At 41.9% G+C, this 14,414-nt stretch overlaps 1 protein-coding gene across 2 annotated transcripts in view; it reads left to right on the forward strand.

Moving 5' to 3' along the window:
* Nucleotides 1-602: 602 nt before the first annotated feature.
* Nucleotides 603-14,414, forward strand: part of LOC149281361 (dnaJ homolog subfamily B member 12-like) — a 47,671-nt gene continuing 33,859 nt past the window's right edge. For both annotated transcript variants that reach the window (XM_089499373.1, XM_089499374.1), the window contains exon 1: nucleotides 603-735. In XM_089499373.1, coding sequence (XP_089355499.1) covers nucleotides 603-735 — 133 coding nt within the window. The remainder of the gene's footprint in view (nucleotides 736-14,414) is intronic.

The raw sequence follows: 14,414 nt of genomic DNA on the forward strand, positions 1-14,414 counted from the left end.
TATATTTATATATATATTTACTTACTACCATGTTCAGGGCCAGCCCTACCATGGAGCAGAGTGGGGCAATTGCTCCAGGCGCCCCAAGTGGCATTATGTCTTGGGCCGGCCCTCACCATGTTTCTATAGTTTTTAAATAAAAGCCCTATTTTTGGGGGGGAGAAAGGGGATATATTATTTGCGCGGGTAGATCAAACACAGAAAAGCAAAAACTTAATTAAATGCGCATATGGTAAAAATGCCAAAAACCATTTGTTATACGGGATGCTGAGTGCATGAATAAACACTTTCATTTCACCTTTATGAGTAATTTTTATTACTCTAAGATTACACCCAGCTCTCAGCAGATGACAAATAAAAAACATGCCCCTTTTATAACAATCTGGACATTTGAAATGTTGGGAAATATACAGCAGTTCTTGAGCATATTAACACCTCAAACCCCCAAATAAAATCTATGCATTCAATGATTTGCTCTCCAGTGATTGGTCCACGGTAACCATCCTGAGGACGGTCTGTGTGATGACATCAAATAGCGACAGAATTGTGATGATGCGTATTGAGAGCGCCGCCCACTAGCCCCTGTTAGCAGCGATTCCGCAATGGAATCAAACCGGGACGAAGCGGAGCGCTGCATTGCCATCGCCCTGGGTGCCATCAACAACCAGAACACCGAAAAGGCCATCCGCTTCCTAGAGAAAGCCCAGAAACTTTTCCCCACGGTTGAGGCCCGAGGTAAGAGCGGAGAACCGGGACCGGAGGTTGAAGGCGGGTGGGGGATGGCTTGTGCTTGGGTAGTCTATCGTATGCGTTAATTGGGCACGCGCGAAGCTTTCTTCACACGCATTGCATGCTGGAATTTGTAGTCCTTTATTTGCCGTATAAAACCGTTTCCACCTTTTTGCCCTTATTATGACAGTAAATTATGATCTCCACTCGCGCGACAAAATCCACACGTTAGCATTATTGGGGGACGCCTGGGGACTCGAAGACTGGAACATGATAGAACTGCATTGACATATATTTTCGAAACTACATGGCGCTTCCGCTGTGCGGTTAATATGGCCGCCACCCATTGCATGCTAGGATTGTAGTTCAATATATTCTTGCTTTGTTGGCTAAATTGCTCATGGGTTAAATGGCTTGTTGTACCTTGGTGTATATTGGGGCATTTCTCTACTATGAATGTTATTCATTATTGGCAATCTATTGGTTAGCGAGGGATTATAGTGGACGAAGCACATAATGGACTACGTTTCCCATGATGCAGTGGGCGCATGTGTTGTATGGAGCAAAAAAAAAAAAAAAAGACTAAAATATCAAGGGTTAGCAAAATCACGTATTTTCCTATGTGTTGTAAAGTAGGCCGCGAACAGCCGCTATAAAACCAACATACCCCTTTATTCCTAAAGCTAAAAGTAAATCACTCAAGATTGAGATGCTTGTGTACAGTAGCTTATAAAAGGCCAAAATAATACAAATAATCTGTTTGTAGCAGTTGTTGGGTATATATGGTTGTTGTGAATGGTGTTTGCTATATATTTCGATTTTGTCTAAGAATTACTAGACAAAAGTACTTTGTGCGCTATAGAGCACATTGGAGATTATAAGTAAAAGGTGTTGCGATCCCGAAAGTTTGGAAAAGTATTATTTGTGATTGCGACATGTGCCACAAAAAAACTAGATCTGTGAATGGAAAGCAATAAAATATATCGCGAGTAAATATTTAGCATTCCTTGCTTGAAAAACATGGCTTAATTAACCCCCTTTTTACTGAAGTGCTCAAAAACCTGTTTCAGCATTTTAACGCTATGCTTCCTTAACCATTATTCTCCTTTTTGATCTTTTTTTCTGCACCCATACACATATCTTGTTTTGTTTTAAAGGACAGCTAGAGCTTTCTTTTGATGCCATTTGTAATGTATAGTCCAAAACGTAGTATGAGTAATACATTTAAATAGTTTTTTCACATTTTTTTTCTAATATTTAACTGTCCCCAAACCAGTTTAGTTGACCGAAATACCACAAAATATAATAATGTAAGTGCCTTGAATTTGAAATTTTGTTTTGTTTTTTTTGTTAATGTTTTTTGGAAGTGGCACAAAATGGAGCATGCCTCTTCCCTGTTCCAAACTTGAAATTATTATTTTCAGAAGTCTGTCTCATTTAGGATCGTTTAGCAGCCCACCCGCTCTAAATATACCCACAAAGAGAAGACGACTTATCATGCGGCCGTTTGGTCAACAATCCCTGGCAAAGAGAGCGATAAAGTAAATTTTTGTTGCTTTATTCACCCACCGATTAAATGCAACTGTGCAACTGCAGAGAGAGCCACAAAAATATATTCAGCTGCATCTCCTATGTGCCATGACGTTTGATCTCTTGCATGACAGCAGGAATCATACAGGTTTTTCATTGTGCGATCATTGTGTAGTGTATAATGTATAATGGCTGGGTGATCAGTTTATAGTATACAAACCTTTATGTCCAGTTTTTTGCATCACACCTATTGTGTGCTTGCAACAGCTCTATACATATTAATATTTCACATGGGTTTTAGTGAAGGCAGCAGACCATCACATTAAACCGGTCAGCAAGACTAAGAAAATGGAAAAGTGGTGCGTATGTATTAAACAAGAAGGTGGTATCATTTAAGAACTATAAGCAGAATCCTTGGCTTAACCCCTTCAATCCCAGGGGTTTTTGGTACCTCAAAGCCCAGAGCAATTTTGCCATTTTTGGGGTATGTCGGTTTAGCGATGATTCTCTGTTCCTGTGAATAGTGTACCCATGTAAACTATATATTGTTTTTTCAAGGAGAGATAGAGCTTTCGTTTGATACCATAGTTGGGTTTTTAGCTGAAAATTTAGAATGAGAAATTTAGTAAAAACTAGCGAAGATTAGAAAAATAAACTAATTTTTTTTACATTTTCCCTCTGAATCCTCACAAAATTAGGTAAAGTGATGGAAAATCCCCTCCAAGTTTATCAATTCAGGTGTCCTGATTTCATAAATACCTAATTTATATAGATTTTCCAGACTTTCCCAGCACCAGGGAGCGTTCTATTAGGTGTACAATTTTGTATAATTTTTATGCCTATGGCTTAACGGGTTTGGGGGTTGTGAACGGGGGCAGGAGGGTTATACTGGCTAGATGTTATGCTAGGGCAATGGGATGTAAGGTTTTTTTAAGAATTTTTTTTATTATCTTTTTTTATATATTTTTTTTTAATTTTAATTTTTTTTTACATTTTCTTTATTTTTTATATATTTTTTTTTAAACAGTAATGGTTAGAGGTCCTCCTAGGGACCTCCTGAACATACCAGTGATGTCACAGTGACATCACAGCTCATATTATAATTTTTTTTAGTATTATTTATATTATTATTTTAATGATTTATTTAATATTATTTTTAAATGGACTAATGGGTTTTTTTTTTCTGCTTTTCTCTTTCAGGACGGGAGGGGGAGTGAGAGAGATGGTTTCTCACTCCCCTCCCCGCGATCCCCCTGCAGAGATCACACTGTGATCTCTATGCAGGTCCTCACAGACCTGCATAGAGATCGCAGCGTCTCTGTGTCAGCAGTGACGTAACCCGGAAGGGAATGCCCGATCGCGCGATTGCAACTGCGCGATCGCGCGATCGGGCAGTTTACCGGTAACAGCTTACCGGCTTTCATGCCGAAAGCTGTTACGGGCGATCGGACAGCAGAAAGCCGGCTTCTGCTGTCAGTGGGGAGTCCAGGCTGTCAAACGACAGCCTGGTCTCCCGTGCAGCGGCAGGGATGTGTCCCTGACGCTGCACGAAGGGCTGGACGTACCGGGACGTCCATAGGGGTTTCTTTGTGGGCGTTTTTTGGACGTCCCGGTACGTCTATAGGGGAACTAAGGGGTTAAGGAGCCAAACTGCATAATTTGAAGCATCGAAGTAGACAATCTTCAAGCCTGTATATAAAACCACTGCCAGTTCATTGACCTTAAAGTCACCCATATGGTTCAGCTTTTTATGGTTTAATTTCTGCAATATATACTACAGATTTCTATTTACATGTGAGCCCCATCTTGGTTATGGGTACATGTCTTTGTAGAGCAGCTGTCCACAACTCTTATGTTTCCAGCAGTGCATGCTTTCAGGATGTACACATAAGTCCTCAATAGTACAATTGGATCTGTCAGAAAAGCTTGGTGACTATACATTCCTATGCAGACATGGGTTGACGTTGAAAACAAGCGCTGCCTGAGAGACTCAACATATAAGATTTATGTTTTAGCCTATAAAACCCAGAAGGAGGGGCACTCCTTTAGTCTTACGAAGGGTTCTTTACTGTTAGGACGGAGGAATAGACTGTCATCTGATGTTTTGGCCAATGTTTTTCAAATTATGATATACATTTTCATATGGCTTCTCCATTTTGGCTTTATTTTTGTTGAATAAATCATGACACGGTGTAATATGCCATGTGTTGTTCATCTGAGGTTGTATTTACCTAATTTTTTGACCGGAATTTTTTGAAGGAACAGATAATTGTACTTAGAAAATACTTTAATATGCATTTGTTAGCTGAAAGGGAAGTGTTCACTTTAAGTTCAATGGTGCTGTCCTTTGCCCATATCAGGTGTCGTTAGACCTCATGGAACTCTTGTGTAAACCTGCCTACCTGTAACTCCAATGTTTAGAATACAATTCACTAGTCATTTTAGGATTTTACTGGGTTTCATGTAAATTGGTAGCTTAGTTTGCCGAGCGTGTACTGCTTAAGTGATTATTTGTGGTACCCCAATTGAAATAAATACCGTATTTGCTCGATTATAAGACGAGGTTTTTTCCAGAGCAAATGCTCTGAAAAATACCCCTCGTCTTATAATCAGGGTCGTCTTATAATCAGACCTCAAATAGGTCTGATTATGAGACTAAGATCCAGATCCCCCGCAGCGATGCAGAGGACCTGGATCCTCCTGTGTTAATCCCCCCCCCAATTTACCGGTGCATCTGAGTCCCCGGTGCTTAGTCCGGGCTGCGTGTAGAGCTCTACGCGATTGTATCGTGTAGAGCTCTACGCTCTACACGATACAATCGCGTAGAGCTCTAAACACTGCCCGGACTAAGCACCGGGGACTCAGAAGCACCGGTAAGTTGGGGGGGGCATAACACAGGAGGATGCAGGGGACCTGCATCCTCCTGTGTTATGCCCCCTCCAACGTACCGGTGCTTCTGAGTCCCCGGTGCTTAGAGCTCTACGCGATTCGCGTGGAGCTCTACATGCTGCCCGGACTAAGCACCTGGGGCTCAGATGCAGGGGACCTGGACCCTCCTGTGTTATGCGCCCCCCCCAACTCAGAAGCACCGGTAAGTTTGGAGGAGGGAGGGGGAGTGTTAAATGTGGGTTTGAGGCATTTCTGGAGGCAGAGTGCTCTGTGAAATGCCTTTTAACCCCTTTAATGCCACTCTGCCTCCTGAAATGCCTTAAACCTCCCTATATGCCACTCTTCCCCATAATATGCCTTTTAACCCTCTAAGTGCCAGAGTGGCATATAGGGTTAAAAGGCATATCATGGGGCACAGTGGCATATAGGGTTAAAAGGCATATTATGGGGCACTGTGGCATTTAGAGGGTTAAAAGGCATATCATGGGGCACAGTGGCATATAGGGGGTATAAGGCACTTCTGGGGCAGATGTGCATAACTGGGGGACAGGTTGGAAAATAGAAGGAAATAAAACCAAAATATTTTTCTCAAGCATAGCTTTTATTAAAAAAAGTGTTTAACCCCTTCGAGACAAAGGCTGATTTTACTTTTTGTACCCTTTGTGACAATGGCCTTTTTAACATTTCTGCGCTGCTTGTGTTTAGCTGTAATTTTCTTCTTTCCCGTTTACTGAACCCACACACATTAGATATTGTTTTTTTCAGGACAAGAAGGGCTTTCTTTAGATGACATTGTTTTGATTGTATCAAATTATTTACTATTAAAAAAATTATAAAATATGGTGAAAAATTTAGAAAAAAATGACTGTTTCTAACTTTTAGTTGAAAAATCTTTTACTCATCTATAAAAGGTAATGAAAAAACCTGCTAAATAGATTCTACTATTTGTCCTGAGTTTAGAAATACCCAATGTTTTTATGTTTTTTTGCTTTTTTCTACCCATTATGGGGCAATAAGTACAGGTAGCGTTTTGCTATTTCAAAGCCATTTTTTCCAAATCTGGTAATTCTTCCCCCCATGTGCCATTTCGGGTATCTTTGAACCCGGCCAATGCAATTTACCCCATCAAGTCATATATTTTTGAAAACTAGACAGCCCAGGGTATTCCAAATGCTAGTATTTTAACTCTTTCCATGCACCATATCTACCACCAGTCTTTGTCAAACTTTATGGTAGTCATTTTTTTGCATTTGTTTTGTCATACACATTTTACTTCAGGTATGAATTAAAATGTTCTAGTTTATGTCACTATCACAAAACACCCCAATATGTGTTCAGCAACATCTCCTGAGTGCAGCGATACCCCACATGAATGATTTTGCCTGGCTGTTTGGGGGCAAAAGGGCCACATTTGGGGCATGCGCATTTTCAATGTTGAACTTTGGCATTTGGGGATCCACTGCCCATGCCCTATTTGGTACATCTTTGAGCCGGGCCATTTCAGTGTGCCCAATAAACCCATATATTTTTGAAAACTAGACACCCCAGGGTATTTCAAATGCTAGTATTTTAACTCTTTCCATGCACCATATCTACCACCAGTCTTTGTCAAACTTTGTGGTAGTCATTTTTTTGCATTTGGTTTTCCACACACATTTTAATTCAGGTATGAATTAAAATGTTCTCGTATATGTCACTATCACAAAACACCCCAATATGTGTTCAGCAACATCTCCTGAGTACAGCGATACCTCACATGAATGATTTTGCCTGGCTGTTTTGGGGCAAAAGGGCCACATTTGGGGCATGCGCTTTTTTCAATGTTGAACTTTGGCATTTGGGATCCACTGCCCATGCCCTATTTGGTACATCTTTGAGCCAGGCCATTTCAGTGTGCCCAACAAAACCATATATTTTTCAAAACTAGACACCACAGGGTATTTTAAATGCTGGTATTTTAACTCTTTGCATGCACATATTTTACCACCAGCATTTTTTCAAAGTTTGCAGTAATATTTTTGTGTGTGTATTTTTCCCACACACACCTATTTTATGTATGAATTTACAGCTCCTGGTATATGCCGCTGTCACACGACACCCCATAATGTGTTCAGCAACATCTCCTGAGTGCAGTGATACCCCACATGCAATGGTGTGTCATTTTTTGGGGGAACTAAAAGGCCACATTTGGTACGTGTGCATTTTTCTAATTGGAAATTAGATGTGTGGCCATCCTTCCCCCCGTGTTAATTGGGACGTTGTTGAACCTGGCCCATTCAATTTACCCCATCAAATCATACATTTTTTAAAAGTAGACACCCCATGGGCATTTAATATGCCAGTATTTTAACTCTTTCCATGCGAGAATTGTTTTAAGCTAATATGCTAATTTTAGGACTTGCTCACAAAAATATATTTTTTATATATATATTTTTTTTATTATTATTTTTTTAAAAAAATTTAACATTTTTTTTCAACTTGGAGGTTCCCCTGATAGTGACATCAGTGGGAAATGATTTTTACATTTTACTGTTTTTTTACTATTTTTTTTCTAATTATTATTAATTTTATTTTATTTTTTAATTTATTTTTACTAATCACACTGTGATTAGAAAGCTGGGCTCCATTGACTTGCATGGTGAATGCAGTACCTGTATTCAACCTGCAAGTGGAGCCAAAGTTCTCTAGATGGTCTGGACCGTCTAGCGAACTTTTAAAATTTGTGGTTCCTGTTACAGGACGGCGGCCATCTTCCTTGATGGCGAAGATTGCCGGCAGCTGCGGCTGTGACCGCTCTCCGGAGCGGTCACAGCCCATCAAAAGGTTAGTGTTTGGTGTCGCTGGATGCCTCCTGATCGAGGCATTCCAGCGACACCATTTAAGTTTAGGAGGCGATCGTCGATCGCCTCCTAAACGCTTTTAAAACGGGCGTCCGCCGCCATACAAAGTATGGCGGATGTTGACGCCCCGTGGAGGGGCCAGAGATGGCCCCTTCGTGCCGATCGCGGCGTTGCTGAATGCCTCGAGGTCGAGGCATTCAGCAACGCTTTTTGGGTGCAGAAAGCGATAGTAGATCGCTTTCTGCACCCGTTTAAAGACGTGCCGGTCCTGGCACGTCAATTGTCGTAAAGCACATGCTTTTCCGTGTCGTGCCAGGACCGGCAATTGTCGTTAAGGGGTTAAATGAATTAACATTTACTGGTAAAACTTTTTTCCTATAGGGTCGTCTTATATTCAGGCTTTTTCTTTTTTTCCTAAATTAATATTAAGATTTGGGGGGTCGTCTTATAATCAGGGTCGTCTTATAATCGAGCAAATACGGTAGTTGTAAGACTTGAGTTTTTAGGACAAAATAATTCTTGTATGTATATTGATTTGATTTTGTGTTACTTTATTAAAGCTTTAATTTACGTTATTCCGAATATAGGCCCCACACCCCCCCCCACACACACTAAAGTGGAGGTGCGGCCTATAATCGGGGTTTAGCGCATGGATGTGCAATTCGTACCACCCGACGCCCGGCACATGCAGTTCCAGGCGTGTGTTTTTTGTAGAAGGGGTTAATGCGGTAAGGACTACACAGCAGCTTTGGCGCCAGGATTTTAAATGTTTGTACGAGCAACTCTATTGGTCGCTTGTAATTTATTGGTTGATTGGAGACAAGCCTCCTGCTGGCGACCAATAGAGTTGCTCCTTCAGACTTTTAAAACCCTGGTGCCGCAACTTGGCCTGGAGAGATCACTGGTCTCCCCGCTCCAAGAGTTAAAAATCCGTATGAACGACCAATAAAGTCGCTTGCGCGGCCCTTTAACTCCTGACGGCGAACCTACGGATTTCCGATCCATTATCTACGCAGTATCGCAGGGGTTAACCGCGGGAGCGGAAATCCTTAGGTTCGCCATCAGGAGTTAAAGGGCCATGCAAGCGACTTTATTGGTCACCTGCAGGGGCCACCTTTCGGCGTAGGCCCTGCAGGCATAGATAAGGTAGGCTAGATGGGGAAGGGACCAGGGAGATTAGTAGACGAAGATTCTTCGTGTTGTGTGTCTTCATACGTTTTGCCGCCGTCATGTTCATTTTTATGTTCGCCCGAATACGAATGCACAAGTCTAGTTCCCCGCAGCGCTGGATCATCCTCTCCGGCAGCCGGTGAACGTTTGCGCAATGCGCGTAGATAACCTCCGCTGCTGGCAGTGGGGCATATCTATAAGTAAGGTGCATTATTAATTATGAACCCTATAATCGGTTGCAGCCTTTATTTGAGCCAATACGGTATTAAGGTAAGGCACTGCACTGTAATTGTTTGTTTGCGAAGTATCCATTGCCTGCTGTTGCATCACCCTGCAGAAATCCCTGTAAAGCATTGTGCTTTAGTCTTTAGCTTGGTTCACAATGCCCCTGTTACAAGAGAGTATGCAAGACCAGACTATGTCTGATAATTGGTATTATTATTATTATTATTATTTCAAAGGGGCATTTGTTGGTCTTGGATAGAGAAGTAATGATACAGCTATAGTTATTTTAAATGGTCTTTTTTTCTTTATCACCATATTTGAAGCAAGAGTTACTGTAGCAGAGGCACATTAAATTCTGCAGGGACACTCTTACACTCTTAAGAAAAATGTCTTGCAAGATAAGGTGAAAAGATTTGCTTTCAACTGAGAATGCCTTTGAAAAAATACAGCTGATAATTTTTGACCAGCGTTTTCCATTTTAATGCTCTGGTTAAAGCGGTCATCTGGTTTGAATAATTTGCTGGTAGATGAGACATAATTGTAAAAACACAGTAGGATTTTATTGCATTTTGCTCTTTCAAGACAAGTGTGAAAAAGTTCTGTGAAGTAATGCTTTCAAAAATAGACAAGGTTAGTTATTTTTATCATTTAATCAAATGCAAAGAGAATGAGCAGAAGAAAAATGTAAATTAAATCCATATTTGGTGTGACCACCCTTTGCCTTCAAACCAGCATCAATTCTTCTTGGTACATTTGCACAAATACAGGCATATAGTTTGGTGTATGACTTAACAATTCTACCAAAAAGGTACTACTGATCATCAATTTAATATGTAGGTTTAAAAACAGCCAAACTCCTTAACAAGGTGAGGTCGCTGGAAAGTTTAATGTCAAGTCCTATACCATGGCAAGACTGGGCACAGCAACAATGTAGTTATACTCCATCAGCAAGGTCTGTCTGAAGCAGAACACAGTTTATTTGCTTTAGGACTGGAGAGCGGCACAAGAATGAGACAACAGCGAAGCATGGTGGAGATTTGGTTAGAATTAACGGTCTCCTCAATGCTTTGATGTATAGGCAGATACCATCAGGGAGGCATCTGCAGCATGACAGCGACAGCCAAAGTCATCAAGAACTATCTTCAGCGTGGAATGCACAGTATGAGCTCCACGGAGCCCCAATCTCATATTTGAGTCTGTCTGGGATTACACGAAGAGAGAGAAGCAACTGGGGCTGCCAAATCCACAGAGGAACTGTGGTTCTCCAAGATGTTTTGAACAACCCACCTGCCAAATTCCTTTAACCCCTTTAATCCCAGGGGTTTTTGGTACCTCAAAGCCCAGAGCAATTTTGCCATTTTTGGGGTATGTCGGTTTAGCGATGATTCTCTGTTCCTGTGAATAGTGTACCCATGGAAACTATATATTCTTTTTTCAAGGAGAGATAGAGCTTTCGTTTGATACCATAGTTGGATGATTAGCTGAAAATTTAGAATGAGAAATTTAGTAAAAACTAGCGATTAGAAAAAATTTAGGTAAAGTGATGGAAAATCCCCTCCAAGTTTATCAATTCAGGTGTCCTGATTTCAGAAATACCTAATTTATATAGATTTTCCAGACTTTCCCAGCACCAGGGAGCATACTATTAGGTGTACAATTTTGTATAATTGTTATGCCTATGGCTTAACGGGTTTGGGGGTTGTGAACGGGGGCAGGAGGGTTATACTGGCTAGATGTTATGCTAGGGCAATGGGATGTAAGGTTTTTTTAAGAATTTTTTTTTCTTTTTTTATATATTTTGTTTAAATTTTTTTTTTTTTTTTTTCATTTTTATACATTTTTTATATTTTTTTTACACAGTAATGGTAAGAGGTCCTCCTAGGGACCTCCTGAACATGCCAGTGATGTCACAGTAACATCACAGCTCACATTATCATTTTTTTTAGTATTATTTATATTATTATTTTAATGATTTATTTAATATTATTTTTAAATCACTAACCGTTTTTTTTTTCCCAGCTTTTCTGTTACAGGACGGGAGGGGGAGTGAGAGAGATGGTTGTACACATCCACTGATTTGTGGAGTATATTCTGATTAACATCCTTGCTTGCCTTATTTCCTAAACCTCCTGAATAATAAGCAGATCTCAAATGATTAACATACACGTTTGTCTATTAAAGAGATTACAAACGTCTTCCTTTAGTCAGCAGGTTTAATGTCCAGTAAGCTTAGAGGCAGAATGGCTAAACACTGCAAAGGTTTAATCACCCGATAGCCATAAAATTAATGAAGCAAATTTTAATTTGAAGTCTCCTTTCCCCAACTGATACGCTGCAGTTTACTCTATTTTACAACATCAAGAAGTTTATTCCAGCTTCTGTACTTTGGTACCTTAACAAATGCCATCTTGACTATTGTAGGAGTTATTTACAGCTTGAGTTGGAATTCGACGTTGTATTTTCCACTTTCTGGACTCGCCTTACAGCAGCACCTTAGTGCTTTGGAAGAGATCCAGACTAGGTTATACATGGTGGAAAACAAACAGCAACAGCAGTAATACACTAATGGATAGTGTAACAGGTAACCCTTGTACCCCGGCTGGGTACGTCTGTTAGTTCTGTGATGCTTCCTGCCGGGATTGAAATGGTTAACGGCTTCTAGCGCTAGCCGATACTAGCGGAACAGGGCTCAGGAGCTGGTCTAGTGACACTAGCTTCACGGCACCGGAGCCCGCTGAGAACAGTGCCGTAATTGTCCTATTAACCCCTTCCGGTCCGGGATGTACCTGGTACTTCCTGGTCATATGTCACCACCAGACCGGGACAAAACCGCTCCCACATCACCACAATCGTGGTGATCGCGGGGACGCTGCTGCTGCTGTCCACAGCACAGCCACTCCAAGCCTGCCCCCGAGCCTGTGATCACTCCCACGAAGTGATGCTGTAGGCTGAAAACGCGATTGCAGAACAACCTGCAATTGCGTTTTCAGCTGCCACAGGCAGCTTCAGGAAAGGGGGTTGAGTGTTGATTGGGTCCCCCACACCTGACACAACATCCCCCTGATGGCTCCATGAGATTGTGGCATTGAAGGGGTTAATTCCCGTTTTGTACGGGGCTCTGCTGCTGGTGGTCTGCCTGGAAGCAGGCAGAACAGCAAAAACGAGCCCCCACAAGCCCTTTGATGACTCCTGTAGGCATGGAAGCCTACAGGAGTCATCAAAAAGACTACTCCCTGCAATGGCTGGTCTATAGACCAGCGATCGCGTCCAGCTGTCAGAAGCAGCTTCAGGGATAGGGGAGAGGGTTCTTCCATCTCCACATGAGTGTGGAGACCAGCCCCAACCCTCCCCTGCTGCGTGATCGCTCCCTGAGAGCGACAGTGCAGCGTTAACGCCTTCAATGCCGCAATGTGTATGACACAATTGCGGCATTGCAGGGGTTAACATTGGTCCCCACAAGCTTGTGGGGACTAAATATCAGTCAATGCTGTGCTCCAATGGAGCATCAGTATTGAAAGAGTTAAAAAAAAAAAAAAAAAAAAAAAACAGCACTGACCTGAAAGTCCAGGGCCCTTCCAGGTCAAATGCTGTGAGTTTAGTAAGTCGCCTGATGATCAGATCACTCCTGGCCAATAAGAGTGATCTGATCATTATGGCAGCCCCTGGATGACCCTTAGAAAGAGAGAGGGGTCATCTAGAGTAATTATGGGGAAAAAATACATAATTATTACCTGATCACTTGTCGGTGACATTTTAAGTCACTGATTATTGATTGGTCTCACTGGTCAATGTCAGTGGCCTAAACTTGTCACTAACAAGCCTGAAAACTGTCAAAATTACCCCAGTTGAGCACCTTGACTTGTCTACGGTTCATAAACATATACTTTTATGGGGTAATTTAAATTGGGGGGGCTTCCAAAATGTCCCAAGTGCGCATGTTCCAGTTATGGCCTCATGGCTTCTTCCAAAAATGCATGAACCATGCATGTGAGGCCTTGTTGGTGAACTAAATATGGTGTTTTCTTCCACTGTTGCACTTATGTTGTAATTTACAGTGGGGGGGCTTCCAAAATGTCCCAAAGGGGATATGGGCCCAGTAAACCAAGCAGAGGTCAGGATACCAGGAATCAGAATCTCCGCCATAGAGATCTTCCTTGCCGCTGAAAGCTTAATTGCTCAAAGCATTAACCCTTCATATTCCCCCAAGCACTAGTTGAGACTTAGTGTAGGTTACAATCTGAAGTGAGTTTATTGAAGACAGAACAGATTTTCTACACAAAACATACCAGGATTAGGGGTATAATCCCATTAACTACCCCGACAGCCTGTCATACAGTTCTACGGCCAGCAATGCCCACCCGACAGAGACACTATTTCAGGATGATCCTGAGGGAGTGGCGTCAATCCTAGGGTACCAATGGAAAGTTCTGGGTCCAAGGATGTTATGGTCGAAATAGCGATTTGATGAGACTTCCCCGGGAATAGCCCACGTGGTAGCCGGGCCAGAGTTACATAACCATGGCTGGGTAAACCCCAGTCCTAAAGATTGGTAATAAAACCAGGGTTTCCAAATGAGCTCCCTCTCCCCAACCATCACAGAGTGTTGCCCACCAAAGGCTTAATGTAACCTCAAAAGAGTGACGTGGTGGGACAACAGTTGTCCGTAGCAACACACTTCTAATTGTCAGCGGGATTCACCGTGGTTCCTAGCTCCCGTACAGTTCCAAGAATATGCTGTTGGGTCCCGGTCAGACGCAACAAGCATTTCCTGGCTTGTAGAGCCCCCCCACAGCCAGGTATTTCATGGGAGTCTGGTTAAGGAAGACCAGACAGTTTCTCGTTCACCCTACGACATAAGAGGGCAATGGCCAGACAGGCAAGGATTCTCCCCTGGAATTCACCAGTGCCCCCTCCTAAACTCAAACATACCCCATGTGTCCTAAGCCTCAGGGGGTTGCTGCGACATATACCTGAAGTACAATGTATGTTAAAAAGATAAACACAAAACAATATCTACTACAAACTTTCACA

Source organism: Sceloporus occidentalis, unplaced genomic scaffold (genome assembly GCF_023333645.1).
Source record: "Sceloporus occidentalis isolate IW3139 unplaced genomic scaffold, rSceOcc1.0.p SCAF_134, whole genome shotgun sequence".
Lineage (NCBI taxonomy): Eukaryota > Metazoa > Chordata > Lepidosauria > Squamata > Phrynosomatidae > Sceloporus > Sceloporus occidentalis.